Source organism: Ovis aries, chromosome 15 (assembly GCF_016772045.2).
Source record: "Ovis aries strain OAR_USU_Benz2616 breed Rambouillet chromosome 15, ARS-UI_Ramb_v3.0, whole genome shotgun sequence".
NCBI classification, from domain to species: Eukaryota; Metazoa; Chordata; class Mammalia; order Artiodactyla; family Bovidae; genus Ovis; species Ovis aries.
In genome coordinates, this window is record NC_056068.1 from 34,756,438 (window position 1) to 34,769,788 (window position 13,351).

Genomic DNA, 13,351 nt, shown 5'->3' on the forward strand with positions numbered 1-13,351 from the left:
GGCAGATGCCCAGGGACCTGTCTGCTGTTCTCTGGCCCCTGTCTTGTGCCCTGAGCTTGGTTGTTCCGTGCTGGGCATGGAGGAGGCTGTGGCCACCCATGATGCCAACCACAGGCCCCAGGGGACTCAGTATGGCCCAGGTGACTGTGTGCTGGGGGATGGCTCCACTCAACAAAGCATGTATGGGCATCGGTCACAGGGCTTCTCCTTTGCACCCACCTTGCCAAGGGGACTGACTGAGGCTTGGGGTGCCCAGCCCCTCAGTCTGTGGACCCTGGGCTCCCACTGCCTGTGCGTGACTCCTGGAAAGACTGTGCTTTCTGACTTTGCTTCCCCTTCTCCCTTCTCATCACTTTATTTCTACTTCTTGGGGATGTTGTCCCCACAGCGCCCACTAAGCCAGGTCCTCTGAACTGAGGGCCTCCCTCCTCCTCCCTCGGCTAGAGTTCTGGGGGAGCCTTGCCTTCTAGATAAGCATGACATGAAGAATGGTACTGGGTACTGGGCAGGCACAGACACCCCCTTTTCCTCTGGGTGCCTTACATCCCTTCCCCATGCCCATCATGCTGTAGCTGGTTTCCACAGGAAGACCCCTAAGCTGTATTGTCCTTATTTAGGGGCTAGAGCAGTGGGTGGAGAAAAGCTTGGCTTCACCCCCCAGAACCTCGACCTGGATTCCGGTGGGCTTGGAGGGACTGAGAAAGGGCTTGAAAGACCTAAAGCTGTGGGCAACCTTCAGCAAGGCTGCCCAGACCACCTTGACATCAGCAGGTGCCCCTGCCAGCCACAGATGCCCGCCCCTCCAGAACAGCGCAGGGTCCAGGGCTGGGGTCCTTCAAATGCTTCCCAAGCTTCCTGCTTCTCCCAGACATAGATGCTCTGGCTGTTGGGGTGACCAGCCTCCTCCCCACATCCCCCATGCTGGCCACAGCTGCCCCCTTACCCCGCCGCTCTCTCCCTGCCTCCTGCTATTCACTGTCCTCCTTCACCCTAAGATTATTTCCTGTAGTGCCCCTGGAGGAGCCCGAAGCCCTTACACTCTCTCTTTGCTTCCAGGATTTCCGGAAATATGAGGAAGGCTTCGACCCCTACTCCATGGTGAGAGATGACTCTCCTCCCCTGGGGAGTAAGCCCAGGAGCAGGGGGCCGGGGGTTGTGGTCTATTTGGTGGCGATGCCTTCTGGGCTCTGAGGGTCCTGGGGATGAGTTAGGGGCTGTGAAGAGCCCCAAGGAGGCTCTTGCCTGTGAAGGCTTCTTTCAAACAGCATTCCACTGTGAAGTGTGTGTGCGTGTGCTTTATAACAATAGTTACACTTGCTGAGCACTAACTGCGTACCAGGCACTGTGCTGGTGACACCTGGCATGCTGTCCCCCAGTCCTCGCAACAATCCCAGGGACAAACCATCTCTGTGTATGGGTGTCCATGGGGCCCCCAGTTGATGACTGATAGGAGTGGGGTGGGCAGGGCCCCCTTGTCCATCCCTTCTCCAGGGCCCAAACTCCCACAGGTGCCTGGCTTTCGCTCCCATCCCTGCCCCCACCTGCATCCTTCACCCTGTCTTCTTCCTCTAGTTCACCCCAGAGCAGATCATGGGGAAGGATGTCCGGCTCCTGCGCATTAAGAAGGTATGGGGCACACGGAGGTTGGGCGGGGACCACGCTTCTCTGTCCCTGCCCCCTCCTGTCTTGGTCCCTTGTTTCTCCTACTCTCAAAGTGACTCCTGGGTGACTTCTCAGATCCCCACTCTCCTCCGCCCCCCTGGGGACACCCCTTCCTCTGGTGGGACCACGTGCCCAGGACCCACTTGGTGCCCACGTCCCATTTTCTTGCTGACGGCACTGCCCGTCATTGCCCCCCATGACTTCTCCTGCCCTCTCTGTGGCCCCGACAAGCGGGTCCTGGGTGCCCAGGTGCCCACAGTCTGTTGTCTGCTTGGCTCCAAAGGCCTGTTTCCCTCTCATTAGGAGGGAGCTTTAGACCTGGCCCTGGAAGGCGGCGTGGACTCCCCGATCGGGAAGGTGGTTGTCTCCGCTGTTTATGAGGGTGGAGCTGCTGAGCGGCATGGTGAGTGGGGACCAGCCGTGCTCAGGTTTGGGGATGGTGTGATGGTTTTACCAGCTCCTCCAGGAAAGCAAACAGCAGCCTGCTGGGAGCGGGCTGACAGCTCTCAGGAATGCTCTCCCCGCTAGATCCAACCACCAGTCCCACATGTTGCCTGCAGGCACATGATGGTGTTGGGATCTGCGAGCAAAGAGCCACGCAGACACCACTCTGCCCTCCAAGGGCTCCCTGTTTAGGGGTGGAAACATCCTCAGAATCACCGAATGCTGACTGTACCAGTGTGGTGTGCTGCAGGCTGGCCAAGGACTGAGAGGGTAGAGGAAAGCTATGGGAACCCTGAGGGCCTAACCCACTGAGGGAAAGGGGGCAGCCTGGAGGGCTCCCTGCGACGGTGATACCTGAGCTGAGCCTTTAAAGGTAAGTAAATGTTTGCCTTGAGAAGGAGAGAAGAAGCTTTCCAGACAGAGAGGACCACACAAGTAAAGGCAAGAAAGAAACCGCTGAAACTTTACCTGTGCTTTTAACAACGATAAGAGCTAACATCTGTCCAGAACTAGCCGTGCACCAGATGTTATTCTAAGTACCTGCATATAGCCTATGTCTAAGTATTTCATGTGCATTAACCTGTTTAATCCGTATACAACCCTGAGAGTAGATCCGGTTATCACTCTCATTTCACATCTCAGGAAACTGAGGCACAGGAAGGGTTCAGGGCCTGCAGCCAGTAGCAGTGGAGGCAGCACTTGGACACAACTGTTTGGTCCTTTGCTTTACTGGCCAGCACAAGTGCCACCCAGCTTGGGACCTTCTGCAGCAGATCTTCTTGCTTTGCCTTGATCCTCTTACCAACAAAAAAACACCCCCTGCTAATGAGTGTAGCCTCTGTGGACCCAGCACAGACTCATGCTTCAAATGACCAGCCCATTCATGTGTCAGTGTCCAAAATGCCACCACTAATGAATTCTTCTTCCAGTCCGGCAGCTTTTCAGTACTCCTGACTCCTCGTGGAGGAATAGATGTCCTTGAAGGAGGAGTCCCTTTACAGGCCAAAGAGGGCTTCCCTGGTAGCTCAGATGGTAAAGAATTTGCCTGCAATGCAGGAGACCAAGGTTTGATCCCTGAGTAGAGAAGATCCTCTGGAGGAGGGCATGGCAACCCACTCCAGTATTCTTGCCTAAGAAATCCAATGAACAGGGGAGCCTGGTGGGCTACAGTCCATGGGGTCACAAAGAGTCATACATGACTGAGCGATGAACACACCACACACTCTTACAGGGAATCCCGGGGTCAGATCCCTTCTCGACAGTGCTAGGCTGGAGTCTCTCCCACAAGCTGAGGTGAGAACAGAGGGCGGTGCGGGCCTGAGGAAGGGGGTGGAGTGATGGCAAGGGGACCTGGCCACGGTGGCAGCCAGGCTTCTGTGAGTTACTAGGGTGAGTCCAGCTCAGCCTCCCATGGCCTTCATGAGCTCGCCCCTCACAGCCACACTCTGAGCCTTCATTTCTGCCATAGGCGGGGGTCCTGCTCAACCAGGCAGCTGCCAGGGCCCACCTCTGCCCACCCGGCTCACAGCCTCCTCCTCTGCCCTCCTTTCCTGCACCAGCTGAGGGAAGGGTCGGTGCTCAGCCCCACCTGTCTGCCATGTCTAGCAGGGAAAGAGCACCAGGATGGCTGGGTGACTTCCTGGGCCCTCCCCTCCTTATGAAGCCCCAGCCCAAGCACTGTCTTATTGGCCCTGCGGCTCCATCTTGGGTTTGTACAAAATGAAAATGTGAAAGCTGCCTCTGCCCGGGCCCACTGTCCAGAAGAAGCTGCTGTCTACAGTTTGGTCCCGCACTGCTTGGACATACAAGCAGCTGGTGAAATTCCCCCAGGAGCACATGTGTTTTAAGCCACCACAGTTGCCATCTTCAGTAGCACACACCACAGTCTGGTAGGCCTTCGTGTCCACGAGGCTCCTGGGTAAGCTGTGTCAACATAACACAGAATGTTCCGTGGACACCAGGACTGGGAGAAAGTCCTCAAAAAAATAAGAAGAGGCTCTGAAGTTGAAGATGTGTGGGGAAACCACGCATAATCAACTTCTTGGAGAGGCACAATGCATATCAGGATACTCAAGCATACTGTATTAGTATATTCAAGGCTCTGACAAGTCCTGCAGCGAGTACTTCCATTTAGTTTATAACTTCAGCCTTTCTCAAACTTATCAGATCATAGGTCCGCTTATCCAGGAACACCTTCAACCACATTCATTCAAGATCTGTTGAATTCCTATTTTGTTTTAGGTATTTCATTAAGCACTGGATACGTGGTGGTGAATCAAAAATACAATCCCTGCCCTTATGGAGCTGACGGTCTGATAGGGGAGAGCACCAGTCAACAAATAGATATATGATTACAAATTGTGAAAATGCTGTACAGGAAAAGACCAGGAGAATACTATGTTATGAGAGAATAATAGGAAAGATCCACTTGAGATTGAGTGTGGGGAGTGAGTCAGAGACGACCTCTCAAGGGTTTTATCTCAGACTTGGAACAAATGAGGAAAGAGTGAAGGCAAGTGCTCCAGGTGAAACAGCATGTGAAGGCTCTGAGGCAGGAAAGGACTCGGGCTCGGGGACCTAAAACCAGCCAGAACGGCTGAAGCACAGAGAGGGAGGGCTCACAGAAGTAGCTTGTGTTTCTGGTTAACCTCACCGGAAATGCAGGTCAGCCTTCCTCTGCAGTCAGAGGGACAAAAGTTGGGTTGGCAGTAATTCATCACTGGTGTCCTGATTCTGCTGAGCTCAGGGGAGGGCGTGTGGATGGGGTGGGAAGGAAGTGCTGCCTTTGAATAACCTGGTCAATTGTTTCCCCTCATGCTTTCTGAACCTATATGAGCTTTCTGAATCCAAGAGTCAGGCCTTTCTGTGGCCCTACAGTGACGCCCTGTTTTCCGCGTACAGCCCAGTTGCATGTCAGCCTTCCTTTCCTGCAGGTGGCATTGTGAAAGGGGATGAGATCATGGCCATCAATGGCAAGATCGTGACAGACTACACCTTGGCTGAGGCTGAGGCCGCCTTGCAGAAAGCCTGGAATCAAGGGGTAAGAACAAACCCCCTCCCTTCTTCCCTCCTTGGTCTGCCTGCCTCAAACCCTGGCCTCTTCAGCCAGACCTTACAGTCAGGGTGCCCCATCCCAGGGCAGATATCCAAGGTCCAGGTAACTCTTGGGTGACACCCGCATATCCTATCTGGCCAGTGATCTTAATCTGACAAAACAGAATTCACAAAGTCAGTTTCTGACCTTGAGTCCAAAAACCAAGTAGCATAAATAGACTTCACCAGACCAGCTGTGGCAACCCACTCAAGGAGACTTAAGTCTTCATTAAGTACATGCCAAACAGGAATCAAAGAGTGCTTGGGGCTACCAGAAAGCATTAACAGAAGTAGAGGGCCCAGAATGGAGGAGGGGCTGGTGGCAGTCTGCTCTGGCTCATTAGACACCCACCTGGGTCAGGACTGCCATGTGAGGTCTCCCAGGCTGTGCACTGCACAATCAGAGCGGGTGCCCTCCTACAGACTACAGTGTGAATGGTGCCCGCTCATGTTGTGCAGTGCACAACCTGTGCAACTATATGCAGGCAGCCGAGCCTGAGCTATTAAGTTCAGTGCCGAGGATGCTGACCAGATGGGCCTGGGACCCCCATGAAGGGATGTGGAGAAGACAAGACTTACGGGTAACATGATGACTGTCTCTGATTATCTGAAGTGCTGCGTTAGGGTGGAGGGAACAGAGTGTTTTCTGTGATTTTGAGGGCAGAACCGGATTGGATGGAGGGAGGTCCCGGGGAGAGATTTCAGTTCAATATCAGGAATGATTACATGGTAGAGGGGCCTAATGATATTCCACAGAATTTGTGTTGGATATACCCAAGCCAAGGATGGACAATGAGGAACAAGATAAGGATGGAGGTGGTTCCATTGAGGGGATTTAAATGTTAGGAGCAGAAAGAGCCTGAAGTTCCCTGATTGGCTGTGCATCAGAATGACCTAGGGAGTTTGTTGAAAAATGCTGTTTCCCAGGACCTAACCTCAGATTTCTGGGGACCAAGTCCATGAATCTAGAATTTGGAGAAATTTCCTGAGTGATTCTGTGGTTTTTGCCTGACTGTGGTCCACAGATCACCATTTGGGAATCTGGTGTCATTTAAGGACCTGGCAACTCTGGTCTCAGTGGTTCTGAAACCTCAGAGACTGGAAGCTTCCCCAGACCAAAGGATTGCACCGTGAGAGTCCTCCCCACCAGGAGGACCTCCAGCCCCACCTGGGCCCACCTTCCCATGGGGAGAAGATCCCAGCTGGCTGGTCCTGGGCCATAGTGCCCAGGCATGGGAACGGAGTGTCAGGGGCAGATACACCGCGACCACTGAGCATGCCCCAGAGTCACACAGCTTCTCCCCACAGGACTGGATGGACCTTGTCGTCGCCGTCTGTCCCCCCAAGGAGTATGACGATGAGCTGTAAGTGTGTGTGGGCGCCTGGCCCACTCTGCCGTCTTCCTCCTCGTCCGGAATCTTGGCCACTTTCTCTCACCCCAGCCCCACCCCTCTTCCAGCTTGAAGGAATGACCCAAGCACACAACATCTAGTAATAATTGATCCTAGAAAGCTCTCCGTCTAGAACAAGCCTAGAACAAAGTCACAGTCCTCAAGTATTGCCAGAGCTGTCTGCAAGTCCATCTTGTTCAAATTCTTCTTTCCATCTGGAAAACAGGACAAGTAAACAATGAAGTAGGGACAAAGCCTCAGATTTCTGATTCTCCAAGCAACCCTTCGTCTCCAGCCCTATCACCAGCTAGTTTAAAGACTTCTGTGTCTTTTGTTCTCCAGAAGGTCTTCCTGATCCTTAGTTCCTTTACCTCGTGTAGCCAGGGCCATAGGTTTCAGCCCCACCCTGCAGGTTTTCCTTGGTCCAGGGCCTGTCTTTATGTGTGTTTCATTCCTGTCTCAGTGTATATCTCTCTGTCTCATTCTGTCTCTCTTGCCCCTCCCTCCCACTCCCCCATCCTTCCTGTCCCTCTCTCTCCCATTCACTCCTCTCCCCTGCATCCTTCTCGCCTTCATCACTCTCCCCCTTCTCTTGGCCTTCATCCTCACTTCATTACAGCACCTCCCCCACCTCCCTGCTTGCCTGTCACAGCTGTGCCTGCTCGCTCCCCATCCCAGCAGAGGCTGAGTCCTATATGTCCTAGAGAGAAATCAAGGTCTTGTAGCAACTAATTCTGGAACCCAGGGTCCAGGCAGGACCCAAAGCAGGAGCCCAGTGAAGGGAGAAGTCCAGAGGCTCTCTGCCTGGAGTAACCAAGCCCTGTTTTGTGTTTCCTGCTCCGCTCTGCATATGTAGCCCCTCTCTTCCCTCTTCTGCAGCCAAAAGCCCCCAGCCAGTCTGAAAGCTCCTTGAAGACCATGCTCCCGTGCTTAGACATGGGTTCCTCCTGCAACCAGAGCCCGGCAGCCCCCACGGTGAATAGGCAGGGGGGCTGCATGTCGTGGCCATCTGCTGCCCACGCTGTCAGCACGTTCTTTGGACTGGTATCTGGGGGATGTGCCATCCCTGAAGTGTCACCTGGGCCTGCTGGTGATGACGCTGCAATTCTGTGGGACTCAGAGGCCCTCCTGCTCAGCAAAGCCGAGCAGAGCCCAGTTTGTAGCGTGCTTGAGATCTGGGTGTCCTCCCTCACCACAGGCCTGGGGATCTGCCCTGGGTCCCCACCGTACCCCCTGAGCAGGATGGAGCAGTGAGCACCATTCTCTGCTGGGCACAGGCAGTGCCTCAAACCAGGTATGATGGGCTGAGAGAGCCCAAAGGAAGCACAGCCTGGATTTCCCCTTCCCTGTGAGCCCACCCCTCGGAGCTCTACCAGGACACTGTCCTGGAGTAGAGCCGGGGCAGTTTAGAAGCTACTGAGGCTGGTCCAGAGAACCAGGGCTGGCCTATCTGACTGGTCCATGTCCTGTTGTGACCTGTGGCCTGAGCCCGGCTCAGGCCAGACTGTCCTTGGTGCCTTCCCTCCCCCTTGACTCTGGACTCTACCTGTGGGACACTGTGGAGCCCAGCTTGGGGATATATTTCCTGCCCTGTGACAGGACGGTGCCCATGGAGAGAGCTGGTAGGTGGCCGTGAACCTGGGGTTTGGTGTGGCCTAAAGCCCACAGCTGGCAGCTTCGGGGGCAGACCGAAGCCTGGATGTGCTGACTTTTTGGTTACAAGTTTCTTAGAACATTAGAACCTCATGCTCCCAAGTCAGTTGACCTCAACTGTGCCTGTGGCTGGCGGGGTGGCCTCAGTGGCCCTGTGTTTTCCGTCACTTGCCATCTGCTGTTTTCAAGGGACCTCAGCCCCTTTGCCTTCTGGTCCCCTCTTACCTCATCCCTGGTGTCCCTCCTGCTCCCTCCCTGGCTCCTGTGTGCCGCGGCTATGGCTGGGGTGTGGCTGCTTGGGGCCTGCACTGAGAGGGGCATCCGGAAACCGGCAGTGCTTTGTGCCTCTGGGGGTGCAGTGTGCGCTCCCTGCCATTGGCCTTGCCCTCGGCTGAGTGCCTGCCTGCAGGCCTGCACCCGCCTGGTTTGTTCCTCTTCCCCACAGGACCTTCTTCTGAAGTTCAGAGGAGAAAACAAATTCACCCCTAGAAGCCAGGGAGCTGCGGCTCCACCCTCCTGATCGTCACGCCGGGAACCATCTGAGACACAGCCGCCTGCAGGCTCCCTGGAAACCCGCAGCCACCCCCCAGGGATGGCAGACTTCCTCTGACCTGGAAGCAGGGCTGCGTAAGGAGCACCTGGGCCACCCTTCTGAAGGCCAGCATGGAGGGAGGGAGCAGCCAGCCGCTCTGAAGAGGCCCTGTGATCCAGACTCTTCTGCCATTCCCCGGGCCCAGTGAATCTGGGAGACTCCTCCCTTGAGCTCTGCTAGGACCTGACTCTTGGGTCTCTCTCTCTCTCTCCCCCCATCCCTCTCCTTCTCCTGATCTCCTTGCTGCTATGATTGATGCCACACCTTACTCTGAACTCATTAATAAAATAAGCAGACTTCTTTTCTAGCTTATAGGACTGAGTGTGGCTTTGGACAGCAGGTTCAAGGCTGTCAAATTAAAATTCATATAGTTTTGCCTCCTATTCAAGAATGAGAAACAGATCTGGGTGCCGGGATCTGGGACGGACTTGAAGGATGTGATCCAATGGCTAGGGGCTGGCTTGGAGCAGCGGGCTGGGGAAGCTGGAGACAGGCTGGGCTCTTCAGTGTCTTCTCAGCAGAAGGATGGCAGGAAATGAAGCTCTTGTGGCAGGGACTTTGCTCAATTCCAGAAAGTATAGCTGAAGCCTGCAGCTCCAGAGGGTCACCTCAAGGTGTGAGGTGTCCCAGTTTCTCTCACAGCATGGTCACAGCTATTTCTCTTGAAGTCACCAAGACAGGATGTGAGCAAGGCAGCTTCAGGCAGTCCACTCCATCCATGAAATTACATCTAGCAAATCCTCATGGAAGGAGGCAAGATGTGAGGCAGAAGGGAGATAGCTTGAAGGGGCTGGAGGGGGTGAGTGGAAGCCCTCCTGGTTCAGGGTCCAAGGATGAGCTCCCAGGCTGGCTCCAAGGAAAAGAGTGGTCGGCATATCATGGGGATCCAAGATGAGGAGCCGAGGGTCCCCAGGCCTTCTGAGAAGTCGAAGGTGATTCTGATTTAAGGTGCCTCAGAGGAGCAGCTCTCTCTGGCTAGGCTTCCTGTCTCTGCCACCAGCTTCTTCTGCATCCTTGGAGCTCACTTTGAACACAGCCATCACCATCTTCTACCTAATTCTAGATGGCCTTGAAGCTGTAGCTCCACCACCATTTTCCAATTCTCAATTCCAGAGGCAGAATCTGACTGGGCCAACTCACCTGAATGGGCGGTCTTGGGGGAAGGGGCCAATCTCATGTCCAGTCAGCTGTGGCTGGGGCAGAGTCACATACCACCCAACAAGGCAGCTGAGGCAAGGGCAGACTTGTGGGCAGCAAGTCATGATCAATGAGAGGAGCAGAGAGAGAAGGAAGGAGAGAGGGAGAAACTGCTGGATTTTCCGATCACACAAGAGACAAAGCCACAAGGATCTCCTGACAGCTGGCTCCCAGAGACAGCAACCATGCTGAGGAATTCTATGTTTCCTTATCTGGTTCCTAACCTGGCTCTGGCAACAATTCCAAAGTGAAGGTTGAAGGAAGGGCTCCCTCCTTAGAGGGAAACCTCCTATGTGCCATCCCTGAGCTGGACCCTGGTATCTGCCACCTCAAACTGCAATGAGCAAGATTCCTGCAGCTCCCCCCCTGCCCCACCCTACTGCCACCCCCCACCACCACCAAGGAGCCCAGGGCTAACAGGCAGCACTTAGCATCAGCTGTCTGCTAGGTACTGGTCTTTCTATGGTAAGCTCATCTACTCCCCTCAACAACTCCACCAGGTAGGGACTGCCATCATCAACCCCATCTTATTAAGAGAAGATTGAGGTAGAAAGAGGTGAAATGACTTTCACCAAGTCCCACAGTCAAGAAGTTGTGGAGCTGGCATTCAAAACCCAGGTGCTCTGTCTCAGGAGCCCATACCTTTCTCCACTCTGAGCTGTAGGGGGCAGGGCAACCCTCATTGGTATGTCTCAGTGTTTAGGCTGTTAGCAGGACAATTCTTCCCACAGTTGAAGAGCAATGAATGTTCAGTTCTTCAAGGATGGTTACTACCTCATATGACCTACAATTACTGCTGCTGAGGCCTTCAGCTCCTTCATGCCTGGAATCTCACCCTTTGAAATTCATCTCCAGCTATTCTTAGTTATTGGCACCTCAGGGTCAATGAGTTTATCAGTGCTTATCAAGACTGGATGAGTGAGGCAAAGAGGGCTTTGAGCCCCTGGTTAGTGAAAGAAGAGCCGGGAGAGTGTGCTATTGGACAGGGCCAGAAGAGGGGATAAAGTAAAGGGAAGCTGCAGACAGGGGGAACGTAAGTCCTGAGCTTCAGCTTCCTTTTCTATGACGCCTGACTCTCATGATTCAAGGAAATAAATTCTCGTGTATTGCAAAGCTATTCCAGGTTGAGCCCAAAGTACCCAGCAGACATTGGCATCAACCACTTAAAAACTGGGAAACTTCAGAGAATATGTATAGAAGGGAGGCTTAAAAGTAGTATTTGGCCTGCTGTGGGGGAGGGGCGGGTGATGCATGAGGCACAACTGAGGCTCAGAGCCCACCTGGGAGACTGGGCCAGACATGGGAATCCACTTCAGAGCCAAGACTGAGTACTCAGGACGAAAAACCCATCCAGGCCAAAGACTGCCGACACACCACCCGTTGCCTCCCACATGCAGGGCGGACATCACTCCTTCAATCCTAGCACTCTTTCTAATCAGCCAACCAGGCAACCGTTAAAACGGATCAAACGTCTGGCCCCTAAGTAGAACACTATTTAACCACCTTTGAATCTAACCCCCATTAGTGGGTATTCAAGAAAATTAGGGCCACAAAGAGGGTGTCTTGTCCAGAGTCCCCCTAAGGTGGAGTTAGACCTGCCATTTCCACTGCACTGCGCAGTGAGGGGACAGGATGAAACGGCCGGGAATTCAAAGCTACCCTTTGACTCTGAACTTTTAGCCTTGTGTCCATGTCATTGAAGTTTCTTCCCACAGCCAGTCCCTGGGGTGGAGCGGCTTTGAGCCTCTCACCTCTGCATCTGGAAGACGGAGTGAAAGGGCTGAGTTGACAGACTCTGTGATCCCAGGACACCCTCTTTGGGCTTGTGCAGGGCTGGGAAACTGGTTTTTACCAAATTCCAGCCTAATTCCCAAGATTGAGACGTAGAGGAGAATCTGTTTCTAGAACTGAAAGCCCTTTTCTCCTCCTGTCCCTGCAGTGACCCTTCCCAACTCCCCAAGGCCTGGGCTGGCCGTGCCTCTGTGAGAACTGGAGAGGCAGACTAGGTCTCCAGGGAAGGCAGGTGGGGCTGGCACAGGGAGAGAACAGAGGGCAGGGGCCTGCCTCTGCTGGTGCCCTGGGGCCTGGGATTTGCACCCTAGGAGGCTGCCCGCTGGCCTTGGTGGGAGTGAGATTGCTACTAACTACTAGGCGTGTGTGTGTGTGTGTGTCTGTGTGTGTGTGTTCAGTCACTCAGTGGCGTCCTACTCTTTGCAATCCCATGGACTGTAGCCTGCCAGGCTCCTCTGTTCATGGGATTCTCCAGGCAAGAATACTGGAGCAGGTTGACATTTCCTATTCTAAGAGATCTTCCTGACGCAGAGATCCAACCCATGTCTCTTGCATCTCCTGCCTTGGCAGGCGGGCTCTTACCACTGTGCCACTTTCAGTTCAGTTCAGTCGCTCAGTCGTGTCCGACTCTTTGTGACTCCATCAATCGCAGCACGCCAGGCCTCCCTGTCCATCACCAACTCCTGGAGTTCACTCAGACTCACGTCCATCGAGTCAGTGATGCCATCCAGCCACCTCATCCTCTGTCGTCCCCTTCCCCTCCTGCCCTCAATCCCTCCCAGCTGTGCCACTTTACCACGCGTCAAATACTGTGCTGAGCCTAAGTATGTGATGACACGTAATCATTACAAGACTTTAGTAAGAGGTGGACAAAGATGTTACTTTCACTAAAGAAACAGGCACTAGGACTTAAGCGACCCTCCTGGGGTTAAACAGACAGTAAGTGACAGAGCCAGGATGGGGAGCCAGGCAGGGTGGCTCCAGCAGGCCACATCATTAACCACTGTGCTTTACTGCTTCCAGTAGATGAGAGGGAAGTGATGTCTAGGATATTATTTCAAGAGCACCAGGAAAAGCACCAGCCATAAAATGATTTCTCTCTGCTTCTGTTATCTCTGCATCCTGTGTGCTTCACACTGCTCAGTGAACCAACCAAAGCCTGAGTCAGTTCATTTAACTGCTCTGCTTAACGCTCTTCAGTGGTTCCCTTGCTGTCCTCGGGACAAAGTCCAAACTCCTCAGCCTGGCATTCAAATCCTGCGTCACGTAGCCCCTGACAACGTCTCCAACCCAGTCTCTAGCCCGTCACTTTTTCTGCATCCGCCACACGTGGATTTCCTGGGCTTGCTGTGCTCTATCACTTCCCCGTGTCTCTGCACATGTTCACTCTACCCTGTCCACTTCATGTCCATGCAAATGTCTCTGCATCCTTCAACGCCAGGGGACTGTGCAAGGGGAGCGGTGGGCCTGGCATAGAGCTCAGTCAGTGTGAGCTCCTGATCCCTCCTGAGATGGACCCTTTAGGAGA

General features: G+C 53.9%; 1 protein-coding gene across 1 annotated transcript in view; it reads left to right on the forward strand.

Moving 5' to 3' along the window:
- Positions 1-8,682, forward strand: part of USH1C (USH1 protein network component harmonin) — a 48,668-nt gene extending 39,986 nt beyond the window's left edge. Inside the window, 7 exon segments of the mRNA XM_027979354.2 lie at positions 1,057-1,098; positions 1,573-1,626; positions 1,966-2,065; positions 5,040-5,146; positions 6,098-6,100; positions 6,508-6,563; positions 7,447-8,682. Coding sequence (XP_027835155.2) covers positions 1,057-1,098; positions 1,573-1,626; positions 1,966-2,065; positions 5,040-5,146; positions 6,098-6,100; positions 6,508-6,563; positions 7,447-7,573 — 489 coding nt within the window. The 3' untranslated portion in view covers positions 7,574-8,682.
- The last annotated feature ends 4,669 nt before the right edge of the window (positions 8,683-13,351 follow it).